The sequence below is a fragment of the Marmota marmota genome, unplaced genomic scaffold (genome assembly GCF_001458135.2).
Source record: "Marmota marmota marmota unplaced genomic scaffold, marMar, whole genome shotgun sequence".
Classification (NCBI taxonomy): Eukaryota; Metazoa; Chordata; class Mammalia; order Rodentia; family Sciuridae; genus Marmota; species Marmota marmota.
This window is the reverse complement of record NW_026000229.1, coordinates 4,673,591-4,690,251: the sequence shown is the minus strand read 5'-3', so window position 1 is coordinate 4,690,251 and position 16,661 is coordinate 4,673,591. Positions and strand designations below refer to the sequence as shown.

At 42.2% G+C, this 16,661-nt stretch overlaps 1 protein-coding gene across 3 annotated transcripts in view; it reads left to right on the top strand.

The window, feature by feature from the left end:
• Tbc1d2b (TBC1 domain family member 2B) overlaps positions 1–16,661 on the top strand; it is a 74,302-nt gene that overhangs the window by 6,821 nt on the left and 50,820 nt on the right. For 2 of the 3 annotated variants that reach the window (XM_015480350.2, XM_015480349.2), the window contains exon 2: positions 14,545–14,698. In XM_015480350.2, coding sequence (XP_015335836.1) covers positions 14,563–14,698 — 136 coding nt within the window. In that variant the 5' untranslated portion in view covers positions 14,545–14,562. Of the gene's footprint in view, positions 1–14,544; positions 14,699–16,661 lie in introns of those variants that run through there. The other variant, XM_015480351.2, reaches the window with a different exon arrangement.

The window sequence follows — 16,661 nt, the reverse complement described above, 5'->3', positions numbered from 1 at the left end:
GGGGGGGGGGGGTTGGGTGTATGTGTAGATGTGCTGGAGGCTTCTTAACAAGCTTTACTAGGATTGGTGGCACAGGGATAGGTGTGGAGTAAGCAGGCACTTAGGGGCAGGAGAGCATGTGAGAATGAAGGTAAAGTTTGAACAACCCTCTTCTTCTAGATCTTTGCTGTCTCTAGAGCAAGGAGAATCTTCAGACTAGCATCTGCCCCCTTTCTCGTAACATTTGTGCTCATGTGGGCATGTGTTGGTTTTCATGTCACGTAACTGAACAGCTATGCATCCCTATTCTTAACCCACTTTTGTGGGAAGGATGCACATTCTCTGGTGTTGAAACTTCTTTCAGTTTAATGACAAACATTTGTTAGCTTGGGTAATCATAATGTGTTCAGTACAAAATAGATGTGGTGAACCAGCCTTCCCTGCTAAACAGTTCTGGTAAGCTATTCTGTGCTAGGGCAGTTGCTCGGGGGCCTAGAAGCATTATTTAAATGCTAAACTTTTCATGGCATTTTGTCATGGCTTCCCAATTAGTAAGTTCCTTAAAAGCAAACACAGTATCATGTTCCTGATATCACATGGTTTTCCATCTCTCATTGCTTCTCACACAGTCATTATTACAGGGAGGTCTCTACCCTGTTTCCTGCCCACCAGACAGTAAGCTCCCTGAGAACTGCTGTTTGTACTCTCAGTTACCAAAACAGTACTGGCAAAAAAGTAGCTGTTCTTGTGGACTGTATGTGTTTTCCTCAAAATTCTTATGTTGAAGCCCCAACTCAATATGATAGTATTTGGAGGTGGTTATTGGTAGGGAGATGGTATTCAGAGGTAATTAGGTAATGAAGGTGGAGCCTTCATGAATGGGATTAGTGCCCTTGAAAAGACAACCCAGAGAAATGATCTCTTTCTCCACCTCTGAGGACACAGCAATAAGACCTACTACTACCAGGAAGAGGGCCCTCACCAGGAACTGTAGGAGAATTTCTTGCCTACTAGGGTTCATGTGTTTTTATGTTATGCACTGACAAGCAGGTTTAAAAGAAGATAGATGCAAAGTTGAATTTATGTCCAATAGTTGCTTCTTAAACATCTTTGTTTCTTAGTCTCACAGATGCTGAGGTCTGTGAAGCTGGCTCTGGAGGGCTTGTGTGGCTGGGTCCCGTCCCCCTCTGATGGACCTTCGTGAATGGGATTAGTGCCCCCTCTCCCTTTCCTGAGTATTCCTGATGGCTGCCTTCACCGACTTTTCTCATGGCCCACTTGCTTTGCTAATGTGCACGTTGCCAATTTCCTTCCTTTTAGAGATAAATATTTCTTGAGAAATGGAGGGAGTGGTCAAATGCATTCAGGGTAGAAGAGTACCAATTCTTACATCATTGAGGTTTCTGAGGAGATGGACAAGTCTCCTTGGTCACATGCCTTTACGCATTAGCCACTGGGTTGTAACCTTCCTGTCTCCAGTTGAACAGAATATAAAAAATAACCTCCACCATGAAAGGAAGAGACAAACCCTTCTGTTGTATGACTCTCAGTAGGAAGGAAAGGAGGTTTTTTTTTGTTTATGTTTTTGTTTTTTGTTTTTTTTTGGTATCAGGGATTGAACTTAGGGACACTTGACCACTGAGCCATATCCCCAGCCCTATTTTGTATTTTATCTAGAGACAGGGTCTTGCTGAGTTGCTTAGTGCCTCACTTTTTGCTGAGACTGGCTTTGAACTTGTGATCCTCTTGCCTTAGCCTCCCAAGCCCTGAGATCACAGGCGTGTGCCACTGTACCCGGCAGGAAAGGAGTTTTGATTGGGAACTTTTGATTCTGATTGGGAAAGATTTTATAGTGAGAGCTTAATGACATTTGAATAGCATTTCTCTAAATCCTATCAGACCAGTTCTCAGCTGGGTTTTGTTTGCTTTCATAGAGTAAATGCAATATAGAAATGTGAACTGGGGAGTGGTGATGCTTCCAGCTGGCGTTTTATAAATCCTCTACCAAGGGTAGTCAGTTCAGTGAAGACCCTGGGCACTTGTATGCATGAAGCCTTTTGAGAGACCGGAAGCTGAGATGTCGGTTGAAGAGACTGCGGTTTTCATGATCACCTAGTAAGCAGTTGCTCAGTAGGTAGTACAGGAAACCCTGAACTGACCAAAGATTCAGGATGGTTTTGCTCCTTGATATGGTATAATCCTTTCTCTGAGCATCTGATGTTGTGTCCTTGGAGCATAAACTCCATAAGGGAGACATTTTTTCTCTGTGTAGTTCTCTTCTGTGTCTTTCTTTAATGCTTAGAGGGATGCCAGGCACATATTAGCTGCTCAGAATATGTTTGTTGGCTAAATGAGTACTTTGAGCCCTCAAGTCTTCTTGGAGAGAGTGGGTGTGGGTGTGAGGTGGGTTATGTACTCTCATTTCATGGTCAAAGGGAGGTTTTCAATGTTCATCTATTTAGCAAGTGTTATCTTGCTGCAGATTCAGCAGTGAAAGTTTCCCATTGATTTAAAAATCTAGTGTTAAAAAATTTTAAATAGCTTAGCACCTGATATAATTGAAGAATTGTAAGAGCATTGAAAAAATTTTTGTAGAGAGACCATGTTTGTTAGTATTCAGCATCGGGAAGCAAATATCAAGTAACTGCTTTTTTTTTTTTTTTTAGGTTCTGGGAGAGGTCTGGTTTCTCTCCATAATAAATGAGGGGGAGGGAGGGACATCTTTTATGTAAAATATTAATTTGTATATGGCTTAGCGCTAGGAGTCTGTGGTTTATATAATAATTTCTGTGAGCGCTGTGGAATTGGAGATATCTTTGTGACTGATTTTATCGAGAAAAACTCCCTTGAGAAGTTGGGGTAGGGAAGCTGGTAGGTTTTGGAATAATTGTGGAGCTGCTCACACACAGACTTAGTTCCTCTTGGGTCAGCAAGATGTGTTCCCAGGAAGATGAGAGTCAGCATCTTTTAATGAGTTTGTAGGCTTGCCATTTGCTTAATTTCTGCAGAGATTTGTTGTGTGGGGGAACTGGAATCTGGTGGGAAAGGGGGGTTTGGGAGTTTGGATCCTTTGGGTTTTTCCCCTTCTGCCTTTTCCCCGGGTCAGTCCACTAGAAGGAGCAACCTTCCTTAAGCAGACTGCCCCCAGGCAGGACTTTGTCCTGATGAGTGTTGGATAACTGGAGGTGGGCAGGCAAGTGTTATCAGGGATGTTGATCTTGGATTATGGGAATTATTTCTAGGCAGCAAGCCCAGTTTTCATTTCCCTTTCCAGCTCTCTAAGGTTCAGTGTGACTGCTTACAGAGAAAGTGGTCCAGGTTTCTTAATGTGATACAGCCAACCAGCCATTCACCCCACAGGACTTATAGAGCAAGCCTCTGAAGAGCATCCAGCAGGATTCAAGCATTGCCTCTATCCTTAGGAAGTTTGTCCTGTGCCTATTCTAGGTGTCAGGAGGGCATTATCATTAAGTGACTCTGAGCTGGAGGAAGTCATTTGTTGTTTTTGCTTTGAGGGTCATTATCCCAAGGTCAGAACTGGAAAGGACCTCAGAGATCAGCCTACCCTCCCCCTGCATGATACAGTGAGGAAACCAAGGCCCACAGCTAGTTAGTGACAACCCTGACACTAAACCCAGCACATGAACCCAGCAGTTTGATAATATTTGTTTCATATATGTATCTTAGTCTGTTAGTGGGAAGTTAGGTTATTCTGTTTTTAGTTATTATATACGGATACTCAAGTCATGTATCTGATTAGTTTATATTGGGTCATAGATTTAAGAAGTTTAGTTTCATGAAGATTGGAAATGTATGGCATAAGTGGACCCGCCTGATAGGAAACATTAGTGAGGGTTCCCTGGCTCATCTCTTTGGGGTGGGATGTTCACCAGAGGAAGCAGGTCCCTGGTGATCAGCTGGAGCATACACACCAACCTTGGAAGGGAACCAGTTTTTTAAGCTTTACAGTTTACTTAGCTATCTCATGGATGCTGTCCCAGAGGTAGCATGCTGATATTACTTTTTTATTTCTGTCCTTTGAAAAGAACATCTCAGAATTATAGCTCTCAAATTAAGCTTGAAAAAATAAGTCTCTAGGATGGTGTTAAAAATGCAGAATGTGGAGTTCCTGTCCTATAGATTGTGGCTGGTAGGCCAGGATGAGCCTTGGGAATCTGTGTTCTCACCCAGCATCCCAGCTCTTCTGCTACAGCCCTCTGTGGCCCCTCCTTGAGAAACTACTCTTCTCTGGATCCTGAATGGTGGTTCTCTTTGACCCTGTGTGATGGTAGCTTTCTAAGTGGACTAGAAATAACTAAACTGTGTGGGTGGAGACCAGTGAAGTGTGAACCCTTTATCCTTAAGGGAGCTGTCTGTGGTTGTAGCTGCAGATCTTCTTTGCATACTCGGTATCTATGCTCCAGATCAATGGTTTGGGGCATAATTCTCTATTGACACTGAGGTGCCTGATTCCTGTGCTGGGGCTTCTGCATGGGTATTTAGAAGGAAGCTTCTGGAAGGAAATAGTGATTGTTTGGCATATTTGAATGTTTCTTAAGTGAATATAATGAATGCCACCATCAAACAGTTGGTAAGTACTGTGTCCCCAGTTTTCACCCAAAGCCCATGGGTGACCAAATGATGTAGGAGAACCATTTGACTCTCCCCTGCCACTAACTCTCTCTTAAAAGACATTAGAAATCAACATTGCTCCCGCACATACCTTTCAGTTCAGTGAAAAGGTAGGCAGGTTTCTGCTACCAGACTCTGCTGCCCCAGAGCCTCTGATGGGTGTAACCTTCAATCTGCCCTTCCCCACCCCACCTCCTAAAACTTCATAGTAAGGCAGTCATTCTTTTGTCTTAGTTTTAAGTTAAAAAACATGAAAACAGAGTAATGCAGTGTTGCGTGTGTGGAGCAAGCAGAGGTGGAGCCGAGTTGTTCAGTAGGCCACTGGTTGTGGCTGCAAGAGTTTTTGTCCTGAGCTCATAAAACCCTGACCCTCCAGTATTGTGCAATGGCAGAGCTGATAAGGAGCCATAGGAATGTAGCCCTGTGGTCACTTGGAGGCCTTGTGCTCCCTTTCTCTCTGAAACAGAAAGCATTTTAACAGGCTACCACGTTTCCTGTAGGGAAGGGCTGGCCAGGGCCTTGTCCTTGCCCTTATCCTACCAAAGTCCATGCCCATCCCTGGTGGACAGCCTGGGCACAGTTGTCTTTACTGCCCCCCTTTCCTGTGAGCTCACATTTGTTTTTCTTTGTTCAATTGTAGGCTGTCTTCTAGTCCATTACTCATGGTTTCTCATCTCTAAATGGTTAAGAGCTTAAAAAAAAAAAAAGTATTAGCTGAAGATAGGCTTAAGAAACGGCTTTTGGGGCTGAGGTTGTAGCTCAGTGGTGGAGCACTTGCCTAGCACGTGTGAGGCACTGGGTTTGATCCTCAGCACCACATAAAAATAAATTAAATATTGTATCCATCTACAACTAAAAATATTTTTTAAAAATGGCTTTTTTCTCCAGGTGTTTGCTTTTTAAAGGGGGCTGCTTGAGTATTAGAGCTGACACAACTCCCCAGCAGGTACCTCCCAGAGTGTGTAGAAGTTTGGCATCTTCTCAGGGAACAGTTATCACCGGACTCAGTGTGCAGGGAAATTGACTTGAGGCATGGGTTTTGCTCAATTTTTGAAAAGCAGTTAGGTTAGAATTCAGGATATTATTTTAATAAAATATATGAAAATATTAATTTTAAGGTATTAATTTAAAAAGATACAGAATGAGAATTTATTCTGTCCACTAGAGGAATGGAGGTTTGTGAAATTATATTCTGTCTTCCAAAGAGTAGAAGATCCAGTATTATTTGCCTTCTTGGTGTCTGCTGCTGAGCTGAAACAGAAGATTTCAAAATCTTCCAAGGGAAGAAATACATTTTTTTTCCATTGGTGCTGAGCCAGATCCCTTGAGATTGTTTCCAGCCTCGTGATTTTGAAACATTCAAAGAAAATTTGGAACCTAAAGTTATTTATCAGATCTGGGGTTGTAGTCTGTTTTTCCATATGAATTTTGTATTATCAGGCTGCATACAATATACTTAACACTTTTTTTTTTGGTATTGGGGAGTAAACCCATGGCTGCTTAACCACTAATCACTGAGTTACATACATCCTCAGCTCTCTTTATTTTTTATTTTGAGACAGGGTCTCAATAAGTTGTTTAGGGCCTTGCTAAGTTCCTGAGGCTGACCTTGAATTTTGGGATCTTCTTGCGTCAACCTCTGGAGTTGCCAGGATTACATGTGTGTGCCACTGCTCCTGAGTTATAAACTTTTTTTTTTTTAATTGTTTATGGAAGAAGTACCTTAGACATTTCTTGGAAATCCAGATATCCTCCCTCAAGTTTCAAAACAGGAATTCCTTCATTATGAGCAGCCATTGTATCCTTTTTAGAAATACCAGTGAGTAAAATTATCCACGCAGTTGGCATTGCTCCCTTTGAGCTAGGCAGACTTAACCCTCCTGTATGTGTGTGTGTGTGTTCTCCTTTCTGTGGCCTGTCATGACTGCTGCTTATGCTGTTCTCCTGGCTTAAAAACATGGCGGGGCTTGACGCTTTGGGGAGGAACCCAGAGTTTATCCTCCTAAGTGGATGACTGAGGTGGCATCATATATAAAATGTTGGAGGAATAAGTAATTGGTTCTATAAGGGACACTGATGGCTTCATAAATGGGGTGTTCCAATTGGGTTTTGAGGGGCAAGCAGCAGTTTGCTAGATGTGAGTTGGTGCAGTGGGAGCAGGGTTTTGCCTGCTCATGTAAGTGCCTGTCATGTGGGAGAAAGGTTATGGTCCTATGGAGTGTGGGTTGGCATAGGCTCCATTACCAAGCCAAATTGCTTAGCATTGGGCTTTAAGTATGGAACTATAAGACTTCTTTGTTGTCAACAAAACTGTTAATAACAACAGTTATCAACTGTTATCAACTGTTGATGTCAACAGATATCAACTGTTAGTCAACAGTTAGGATGCTATTGCGGAGGCCCAGGAGTAGGAGGATCAGGACAGTGCCAGGGGCTATGAGTGTGGGACACTGACAAGGAGTCCTCATGCACAGGAGTCCTGGGGAGTCTACTGTGCTGGAGCACTCTTGCTCTCCCTTCTTGTATGGCCTTGTTATTGTTTGCTGCAGTCTATTTTTTTTAAATGTGTCCTTAGAGTAGAATTGTGGCTAACAGCTGCCAGTGGAAGCACCTTATGGTCTTTGCTCTCTCTAACTCAGAGATACCACACTGACCCCACTAATTCTGATGGAACTTCTTAATTCAGAGGAACTTCTGCACTGACGGAGGCACAGCCTCTGGTATGGGAGTTGTCTTTGCCCCCGAACCAACAAACTTAAGGGGTTTTAAATTGAGCCTTGCCATTGGTTGAGGCTGTTAGCATTTAAGTTTTTTGAGAAAAAACATAGAGGAACTTGTGATTCCTGATGAAGTGCTGAGAATGGATTTTGTTTTGGACACACACTCTCATCCTTCTCCTTGGTAGCAAACACTGCAGACCTGGTTTGGATTTCGACTGTGCAGCTGACTGTGAGATATTGGGAAAGAGCGATAAGACCTATGGTTGATACTTAACGAGTACTTGTTGTGTGCCAAGCATTCTTCTGAGCTTAACCCACGTTAGCTCTCTTAATCCTCATAACAACACCATGGACTACATTTTTATTATTTCTGTCTTACCAATGAGGAATCTGAGGTCAGGATTAAGTAGCTTGCCTCACACAACTAGCAAGTGTCAGAGCTGGGATCTGAAGCCAGGCAGTTAGGCTCCGGGATCTGTGGGCAAGTAGAGGATACTATTTCAGAGATCGTTATGAGGGTTAAATGACAGTATGTGTAAAATGAAAGCTTAGTATTTGGCACACAGTAATTGTTAATAAACAGTGTCTTATAATGTTATTAATATGCAAGTATAGATCATGGAAAAGTCTATATTATTCGAATTTTATTGAGAAAATTGGTGTAGATATTTATGGGTAGAAAGATATTTATGGGTGGAACAAAGCACACCAAAGTTTTGATAGAGGTTAATTCTGGAGATATGGTTATGTTTATGTTATATTTTCTTTGTTTTCCAAATTCTTCATAGCAAATGTAGGTTATTATTTGAAATAAGAGTCTGAAATGTATATTTTAAAATACAAAGATGAATAGTTGCTTACCAGCAAGCAGGACTTCTCTTGGTCCGGGCAGAGCCAGGAGCCCCTGCAAAGCTGTGGCGATATGGAATTCCACACTGTGCTCAGGGACTTGGACGTTGTGTTGTCTTTTACTCTGTTTGTTATTGTCCTTTAATTCATTTATGGTGTTTTTAGACACACAAACATTTTCTTTGCTTGCTTTCTTTGAGGGTTTAGAAAGGTCTTTCCGTTCCAAGAAAATAGAAATGTGAGGACAGCAGTTTCTTCTGTGTTGCTGGGGAGAAGTATCAGCCCTTTGAAAATGTGACTCCTCATGCTTCTCAGCCTGGAGCCAGCAGCCTAGGGCTGCTCATGGGAGAAGCAGCTGGTGGCTTATGGTTTGAAGTATCTGCCCTGCCAGCTTTGGATTTGGGGCTCAATCCTAAAAAGAGTGGTTTGTTTTTCTTACGCACCGTGCTGCAGTGCAAGTGGTGTTCATCTTCCAAGTGGGAATCCCATGACTGCTGATGGTACTTCAGTGTTAGCTTTCTGAAGATCTCTGCTAAAACTTTCCACTGTGAATTTCTCCTCTGCCACTTAAAGTAAGACCATCCCTTCATCTCCTTACAATGTGATGAAAATCTAAGCAACTGTTATTGCAGGAGGTGGAAAGAGAAACAAATTATATAACCATTTTCTTCTCATAATTTAATGGTTTTTATTCAGTTCATCAATTTATTTAGTTCATTAATTCATTCATCTAGTGGTTTTTATTCATTGATTTATTACATATTTGAATCAAATTTGAGTACATTTTCTATTATGACAGGTTTCTAACATAGGACATAATTCATGATAATGTTCTCTCTTTCTGCATGTTTGCTCAGTTGTCCTAATACCATTATTTAATAATTATTACTTACCCCAGTGGTGTCATTGGAAATGTTACCTAAAATATTCTTTACCTATTAATCCTATATTTTGATTTGTTGATAATACCACTCTAATTATTGTGGCTTAATTATTATGCTTAATTATTTGGTAACACAAAGCCATCACCCATCATTATTTTTTCTTTTTCAGTACTGGGGATTGAACCCAGGAGCACTTAACCACTGAGCCACATCCCCAGCCCTTTTTATTTTTTATTTTCAAACAGGGTCTCCCTAAGTTGCTGAGGGCCTCACTAAGTTGCTGAAGATGGCTTTGAACTTGCAATCCTCCTGCCTCAGCCTCCTGAGTCACTGGGATTATAGGAATGTGCCACTGTGTCTGGTTTGACTGTATATTTGATGAGGTCATATAATGCACAAGGATTTCTTAATTATTTATCTGAGCATTTAATATTGATGTATTTGTGAATATGTTTCTCATTATTCATTATTGGATGGAAGAAAGTGTTTTCTCACTGGGAGCCTCTCAGTGTCAGGAACTGAACAGGTCTCATCCAATTCTGTGTCCCTAGTGCTAACTGCTGAACCTGGTCTAAGCTAGGCTCAAATAAACATTTGTGAGGTGAATGAACAAACATTCTATGTACATGGCATTTTCCCTGTTTCTCCTTTTGGATCATTTTATACAGATTTCTAGAAACGAGATTGTGGGTCAACTAAGATGAGTGTATTACAGCTTCTAAAATTGTACTGAGTTTTTTTTTTTTTTTTTTTTTTTTTTGGTTGTTCAAAACATTACACAGCTCATGACATATCATCTTCCATACATTTGATTCAAGTGGGTTATGAACTCCCATTTTTTACCCCAAATACAAGTTGCAGAATCACATCGGTTACACATCCACATTTTTACATAATACCATATTAGTGACTGTTGTATTCTGCTACCTTTCCTATCCCCTACTATCCCCCCTCCCCTTCCCTCTCATCTTCCCTCTCTACCCCTGTACTGAGTTTTGATAGGCGAAGATTCTTTGCCAGGGAATAAACAAGCTTAGGTAAAGTGGTGGTTCGTGGAGAGTGTGGCTAGGTGATGTAGCCTACTCCCTGTGTATGATGCTGCTGGATTGCTCTCACCCTCCCCCCAACACATCTCCTACTGGGAGTGGTCCCTGAATGAGTGTGTGCTGAAATGAACTAACTTGTAATCAAATGACTTTATTGTGATATTTTTCTGAGCACCACATTGAGAGCTAGATGGGGTTGGAGGACAGGGAGATCCTTGGGTCCAAGAGAAGGGACAGGTGGCCAGGGCCTGACTCACCCAAACTTGAGCAGGCTTCTGGAGGCCTGGGGAGAAAGGCTTGTGGGAACAGCTGGGGTGTCACGTGATACCCAGTCCTTGTCTGCCCTCTCCATCCCTTGGGACATGCATTCATCTGTGTAAGAGATATCTAGAAAGGCTTTCCAAGATATTTGGCTTGGTATCTTATATTGGGATTGGTGCCATATTTGAACTGGTATTTTAACATTTGCCATCATGATGGAAATCAGTATTGTTCAATAAAAAATACAATGAGAGCTGCATATACACTTTCAGATTTTCAAATTGCCACATTAACAGGAAAAATTAATGTTAATATATATTTTATTTAATTTAGTGTATCCAAAATATTTCATTAGGTGATACGTGCACAATAGGGCAATCTAGACTAAGGAGCAGGACCAGGGAGAGACTAGTTTGTGATGACACATCTAAAATCAGGACTAAGCAAGGCCAAATTGCAGTCAGTTCCTCTTTTAGAAAGATACTGAAGGGAAAACACAGAAGCTTTCTAATTTCTGTTGGTTTTGCTGTGTTTTGTTTTTTCTCATTCCTGTGTTTCTGTCTTTGGTTTCAGCTCCCTAAAGGTAGGTCCTTTGGGAGCTTCTTCCACCTCCCAAATAAGACACCCAGAGCCAGCAGTTCGCCCCTAGCAGCCTTTCACTAGCTTATTGAAGCCTGAAGTTAGGGTTCTTCTAGGGATTTCTAGTAATTTGAAAGGTCTGGTTAAAAAAACAATCTCAGTGTGGTTCTGCCCACCTCTTTGACTAGATATCTGCAGCATCATATGTCAGTGTTTTTTTTTTTTTTGTACCAAGGATTGAACCCAGGGACACTTAACCACCAAGCCACATCCCCAGCCCTTTTTTATATTTTATTAGGAGCAAGGGTCTCACTGAGTTGCTCTGGACCTTGCTAAGTTGTTGAGGCTGGGTTTGAACTCACAGTCTTCCTGCTTCTGCCTCCCTAGTTGCTGGGATTACAGGTGTGTGCCACCATGCCTGGCTCATATGTCAGATATTGAAGGTATGTGATCTAAAAGGGTGTGTGTGTGTGTGTGTGTGTGTGTGCACGCGTGCTCAGAAATCAGTGAAAGATGACTAAGAGGTTACTAATTGTTCCCAGTTAGATTTAATACTCATATTGAAAGGGGAAAAATTTTTTTTTCTTATAAAAAGCTGATTTTTCATGTTGCCTACTTGCAAGAGATAGCTAGAGAGTTGGTAAGGGATTCACCCAGTGGGTTTATGCCAAGTTTTCTGAGTAGATTGTGCGCCTGAGCACAAGTAGAAACACAGAAGCATGTGCAGGCTGGAGGAGGGGAAGTAGAGCAAGTGCCTGGTACCTCCTGGCTAGAGCAGAAGGTACACCTTGCCCTGGTCTTTTCCCCAGGACAGGCTTGGAAGAGCTGGGGCAGGGGGAGCTGGTAGGATGGCCAGAGCACAGCCCCCACTTCCAAACTTATACCTGCCTCTGAGCTGAGGATTAAATTAGCAGATGGGGTGGGGGGGGTCTCAGTGCTGATTCTGTTGTTGACTTCACTGAGTGACCTGAACAAGTCACTTCCCTTCCTGGGCCTGAGGAAGGAGGGAGGAGAACTAGGGGGGCTTGGGCTCTGATTTTGGATACCATAGTGTCTCCCGGTCCCCTCCTGTGGGGATGATTGAATTCTCTTTGCCCACCCCAGGGCCACGCCCAGCCCCTGCCATATATCCTGCTACCAGTTGCTGCTCCAGGCGGCTGTTTGTGGGTCTCCCATGTGATCTTATTGCTTCTGGGTCTGAGCTAAGCTTCCTTCCCTATCCAAGCCTGTCCCCTGCCCCCACCATCTTCAGCAGTGGTGGTATTGTCTATCCTTGCCATTTCCTGTGGAGTCCCTGTGCCCTAGGAAGGCCTGCTCGTCCCTGGGGTGGGTGGAGGCCTCCTGCTCTGCTCCCCACATCACTCTGTCTAGCCTTGGCCTTTGCAGATACTCTTCTCCCCTCCTGGAACTCTTCTTGTTCCGTGGTCCTTCTGCCTGCTGCCTGCTTCCTCTTTAAGAATAGGCTCCTATATTATCTCCTGACTTGTTCATTTATCCCTTTACTTATTTATTCAATAAGCAAGTATTCTACTGTGTGTCTGTCACTGGGCTAGATGTAACAGAAATGAAGACATTTTTGAGTTGATGTTTATTGGAGAAGATAGACATTAAGCAGCTACTTTGAAGTTTTCGAACCTGCAGGTGCCAGGTGTCCCTCCTCAGTATTCTACAGGTAGGCCAGTCCCGCCTTACCCACTGCCCACTCCTAGCACTCAGCATACCATGGGAACGGCTGACTTGCTTGCTTTTTCTTAGGCTGAGCTCCATTCCAACTACTTGACAGGTGCTCAGTAGATATTGATTGAATGAGTGAGTGAAATGAGAGCTGGGCTGAGAGTTGGAAGAATTTTCCATACATACCCAGAGATTCTAGAGTAGATTTTTTTTTTCTGCCTTCGGCCAGGTATGCAGACTTTACTAAAAAGACCCCAGGTTTTAGCCAGTAGTGCCCAGAGGTTGTCCTGTGATTATAGACAGAAGCAGTTTGGTCCTAGATCTGTCACTTGCTATTAGTCCTGCAGAGCAGGTCTCTGCATTGCCTTGATCTAGGTACCACTACACCTGATATTTGTTCACCACTGGATGCCAGTGTTGATGAGGTTGGGCCATGCAGCCTTTCTTCTTCTTGGGGCTCCTTTGCCCGGGGCAGCTTGGAGACCTGTGACCCACACTTTCCATCTGGTTTGCTTATTTATAACTAGGTTCATCATTTTGGGTTCTTCTGTCTCTTAGTTGACTTTTTGAAAACATACTTATGTTGCAAATGAGATTCACTCTTAGTGGTCTACAGTTCTGTGGGTTTGGACCAGTGCTTGGAGTCATTTCTATACAACACTCCTGATGTGGGAAGGGTCCATCACCCTGAATTCTCTGCTGGTGCCTCATCACCACTCCCACCTCTGGAAAGCCCAGATTTGTTTCCTGTACTTGTAATTTTGCCATTTTAAGACGTCACATAGATGGAGTCGTACAGTATGTAGACTTTGGGGTCTGGCTTCTTTCACTTAGCAATGTGCATTTCATTTTTTTTGCATGTTGTGTGTATCGGTGGTTCCCTCCTTTTTACTGCTGGGTAGTATTCTCTTATATGGATTTATCAGTCTGTTTTTCCACTGGCCAGATGAAGCGCATTATAGGTTGTTTGGGATTTTTGGTGATTATGAATAAAACCTCTATAAACGTTCACATATGAGTGTTTTATGTGAATGTTTTATTCCCTCTTGGGTGTATATGTAGGAGGGGATTGCAGGTCACTTGGTAAGGGCGTGTTTAACTTTATAACAAGCTGTCAAACTGTTCACTAACGTATCTGCCCCGTTTTAGATCCCTACTAGCAGTTTTTGAAAGTTCTAGTTACTCCATGCCCTTGTTAGTGCTTGGTATTGTCAGCTTTTTAAAATATTAATCACACTGGTAGGTGTGCTATCTAGTTTTTAATTTGTAGTTTTATCTAGTTTAATTTGTAATTTACTCTTTCAGATGCTGGAAGAATTTAAATGTCATTATTTGATGTGATTTGGCAAGGATACCACCCATATCTATATAAAATTTGATTTCTTGAGATAGAATTTTTTAGGTGATTACAGTGAAAGAGAAGCAGGGTTGTTAATTCTTCCTAAAACTCTTTTTTTAAAAAATAATTTTTTAGTTGTAGATGGATACAATACCTTTATTTATTTATTTTTATGTGGCGCTGAGGATCAAACACAGTGCCTTTTATGTGCGAGGCAAACACTCTGCCACTGAGCCACAATCCCAGCCCCTTCCTAAAACTCTTTGAGGACTGTGTTATAGTGTATCATTCCCTAACATTAGAATTTTTTAAAAAAATTATTGCGTTAAAATCTTTGTTAGAACTATTTGCTTCACCAAAACAAAAGCTACCAGTCTTGTAACTGAAATGTCTTTGCTCTCTTCTTACCTCATTCTTTCATATGGCAAGGTGCACAGTCTGTACTCAAGAGACAGACTTTTTTATTTTAATTTATTTATTTATGCATTACAATTCTTAATACACCTTTAAGAGACAGACTTTTTAAAAACTCTTCATCTTATTGATAGCTGTAACACATTATCTCCCTTTCCTCTTTCTAGGCTCCTAATCGTCAACTCATGACTTACTGGTTACAGGAGCTTCAGCAGAAAAGATGGGAATATTGCAACAGCCTTGACATGGTGAAATGGGACAGCAGCACTTCTCCAGTTCCTGGAGATTTCCCCAAGGGTCTTGTAGCCAGAGATAACACAGGTAAGGCATAAATGGACGGACTTGTCAATTCTTTGGGTATAGCTGTTTGTACAATAAGTCACGTTAGCAAAGAATACAGAGGAATACAAGTTAGCAAGATGAATACAGAGTGAAAATCACAATTCTGATCCCTTTGAATGGGCAGCATGTCATAGTTACTGAGTGCTTCCAGGTATGGAGTCAAATTCAAGGTAATGGTAACTTGGAGCCAGGCAAGGCCAATGCCAAGCATGTTGCCCATGATGGGGCAGAGGCCAACATGTGCATAGCTGAAGTTGCAGATGCCATAGAGTAAACCCTCAGTTCTGACATCAGGGCCAGCCTGTTCCCTACTATATATGAAATGAAGTACTCAGGCCCACATGTTCATACATGGGCAGATTCACTAGTGTTCACAGTTTGTATATACTGGGAAGGTATTCTCAGAGCATTCCATTTGCAGTTTTCTAGTATTTCTTAAGAAGAATTTAACTCTCAGACATTGATTTTATTTTATATTGAACTTATACTTTTTTTGTACACCTGGCAGATTCATAGCATTTTTATAACTCAAAATAATTCCTGACCATTTGTAATGTAGAGGTAATATACTTTTATATTTGAATATCATAAATTAAAAACCCCATGGTCTTCTCATGTCTTTAGGCTGTATTGAGCCCTTTAGAGAGAATGGGACAGTTGTTTGCTGACCATCTCATCTTCCCACCTTCCCTGCTCCCAACAAAAACTGTACCAATGGGACTGTTTCTATGGCCCCCTCTTATCTTGTAGGGAGAAGAGTAGGCCCAGAAAAAAACAGGATCCTGAACCTTCACATGAGGCCTATAAAAGCCAGGCTATCATACTAGCAGTTTTGAAGGACACAAAGGAGTGTACAGTAAAACTTAAGCCAGTCAGGCTTGGCTCTAACTTTATAAAGAAACGTGGTTCATACTTCATAAATCCAGAGATCCTTCTGAGTTGCAGAACATAGGTCTACATTCAAGTTCCCTGTGGTGTTAGTTCATGTGCAACTATTTGTTCCAGAAACAAATGCCTTCTCAGAATTTAACAGTTCTCCAAATTTGCAAGCCTTGATTTTGCTAGTCACAGTGTTTGTCAGCAGGCTAATCTTCTGGTCATTGAAAAGTTACTACACTGTGTACCTGTGGATGTGTTTTCCTGAGAAACACATTGTTTTCATGCATGTCTTAGCACTCTGACTACACCAGGAAATGAAGTGATGCCTTCATGTTCAAGTTTATGCCCCTCTCTGTTTAGTTCAGGAGTCTACTCACTAAAGGTTAAGTGTTTAAAAAGCTACTGTTTTCATGGAAAGAAGCTCTATAATTCAGTTCCCAAGTGACTTGGGACACTTGGAGACCCTGTAGGGGAACTGGCAGCCCTTGTGATCATGGCTCATGCCTTTGGCACAGAAAGAACTCAATATGTCTCTGTTCCTTTACTCTGGGGACATAAAATGCTTCTCTCTAGCAAAGACTCAGAGATGTTACACTGAAAGGAGGTAGCACCTAGTCCTAGTCTCTTTATAACACCTACCCTGCCTTCTTTCAAGCCCAAATGCTGAGGCTAGGGAGCCAGAGAAAACCTCTGAAGCCCATCTCTGAGTTCCCTTTGTTTGTTTTGGGAACTGTAGGAGTGGGAATTTAGAGTTTGTGCCATTTGATATTAGGTGCCTGGTCTCCCCTCTCCTGATGTTTCTAGTCCAGCATGGTGGTCATGTAAAGAAAAGTGAGAGATTAGTGTGGGGAAGCGGAGAGCAGGGAACCCTGGGCCCATGCATGGGTTGAACATAACTTCAGGGTAACTGGGGGCTTCTCTGAGGATGTGAAGACCAGGATTAAACCAGATAAATAGAGGAAGGGAGACATGGCAAGAGAGCTGGAACATAGGGCCTCCATGGAATCGTAGGTGAGTGTGGCTGCAGGGATCAGTGAGCCAAGCCTGGGGCACACCCACCCCC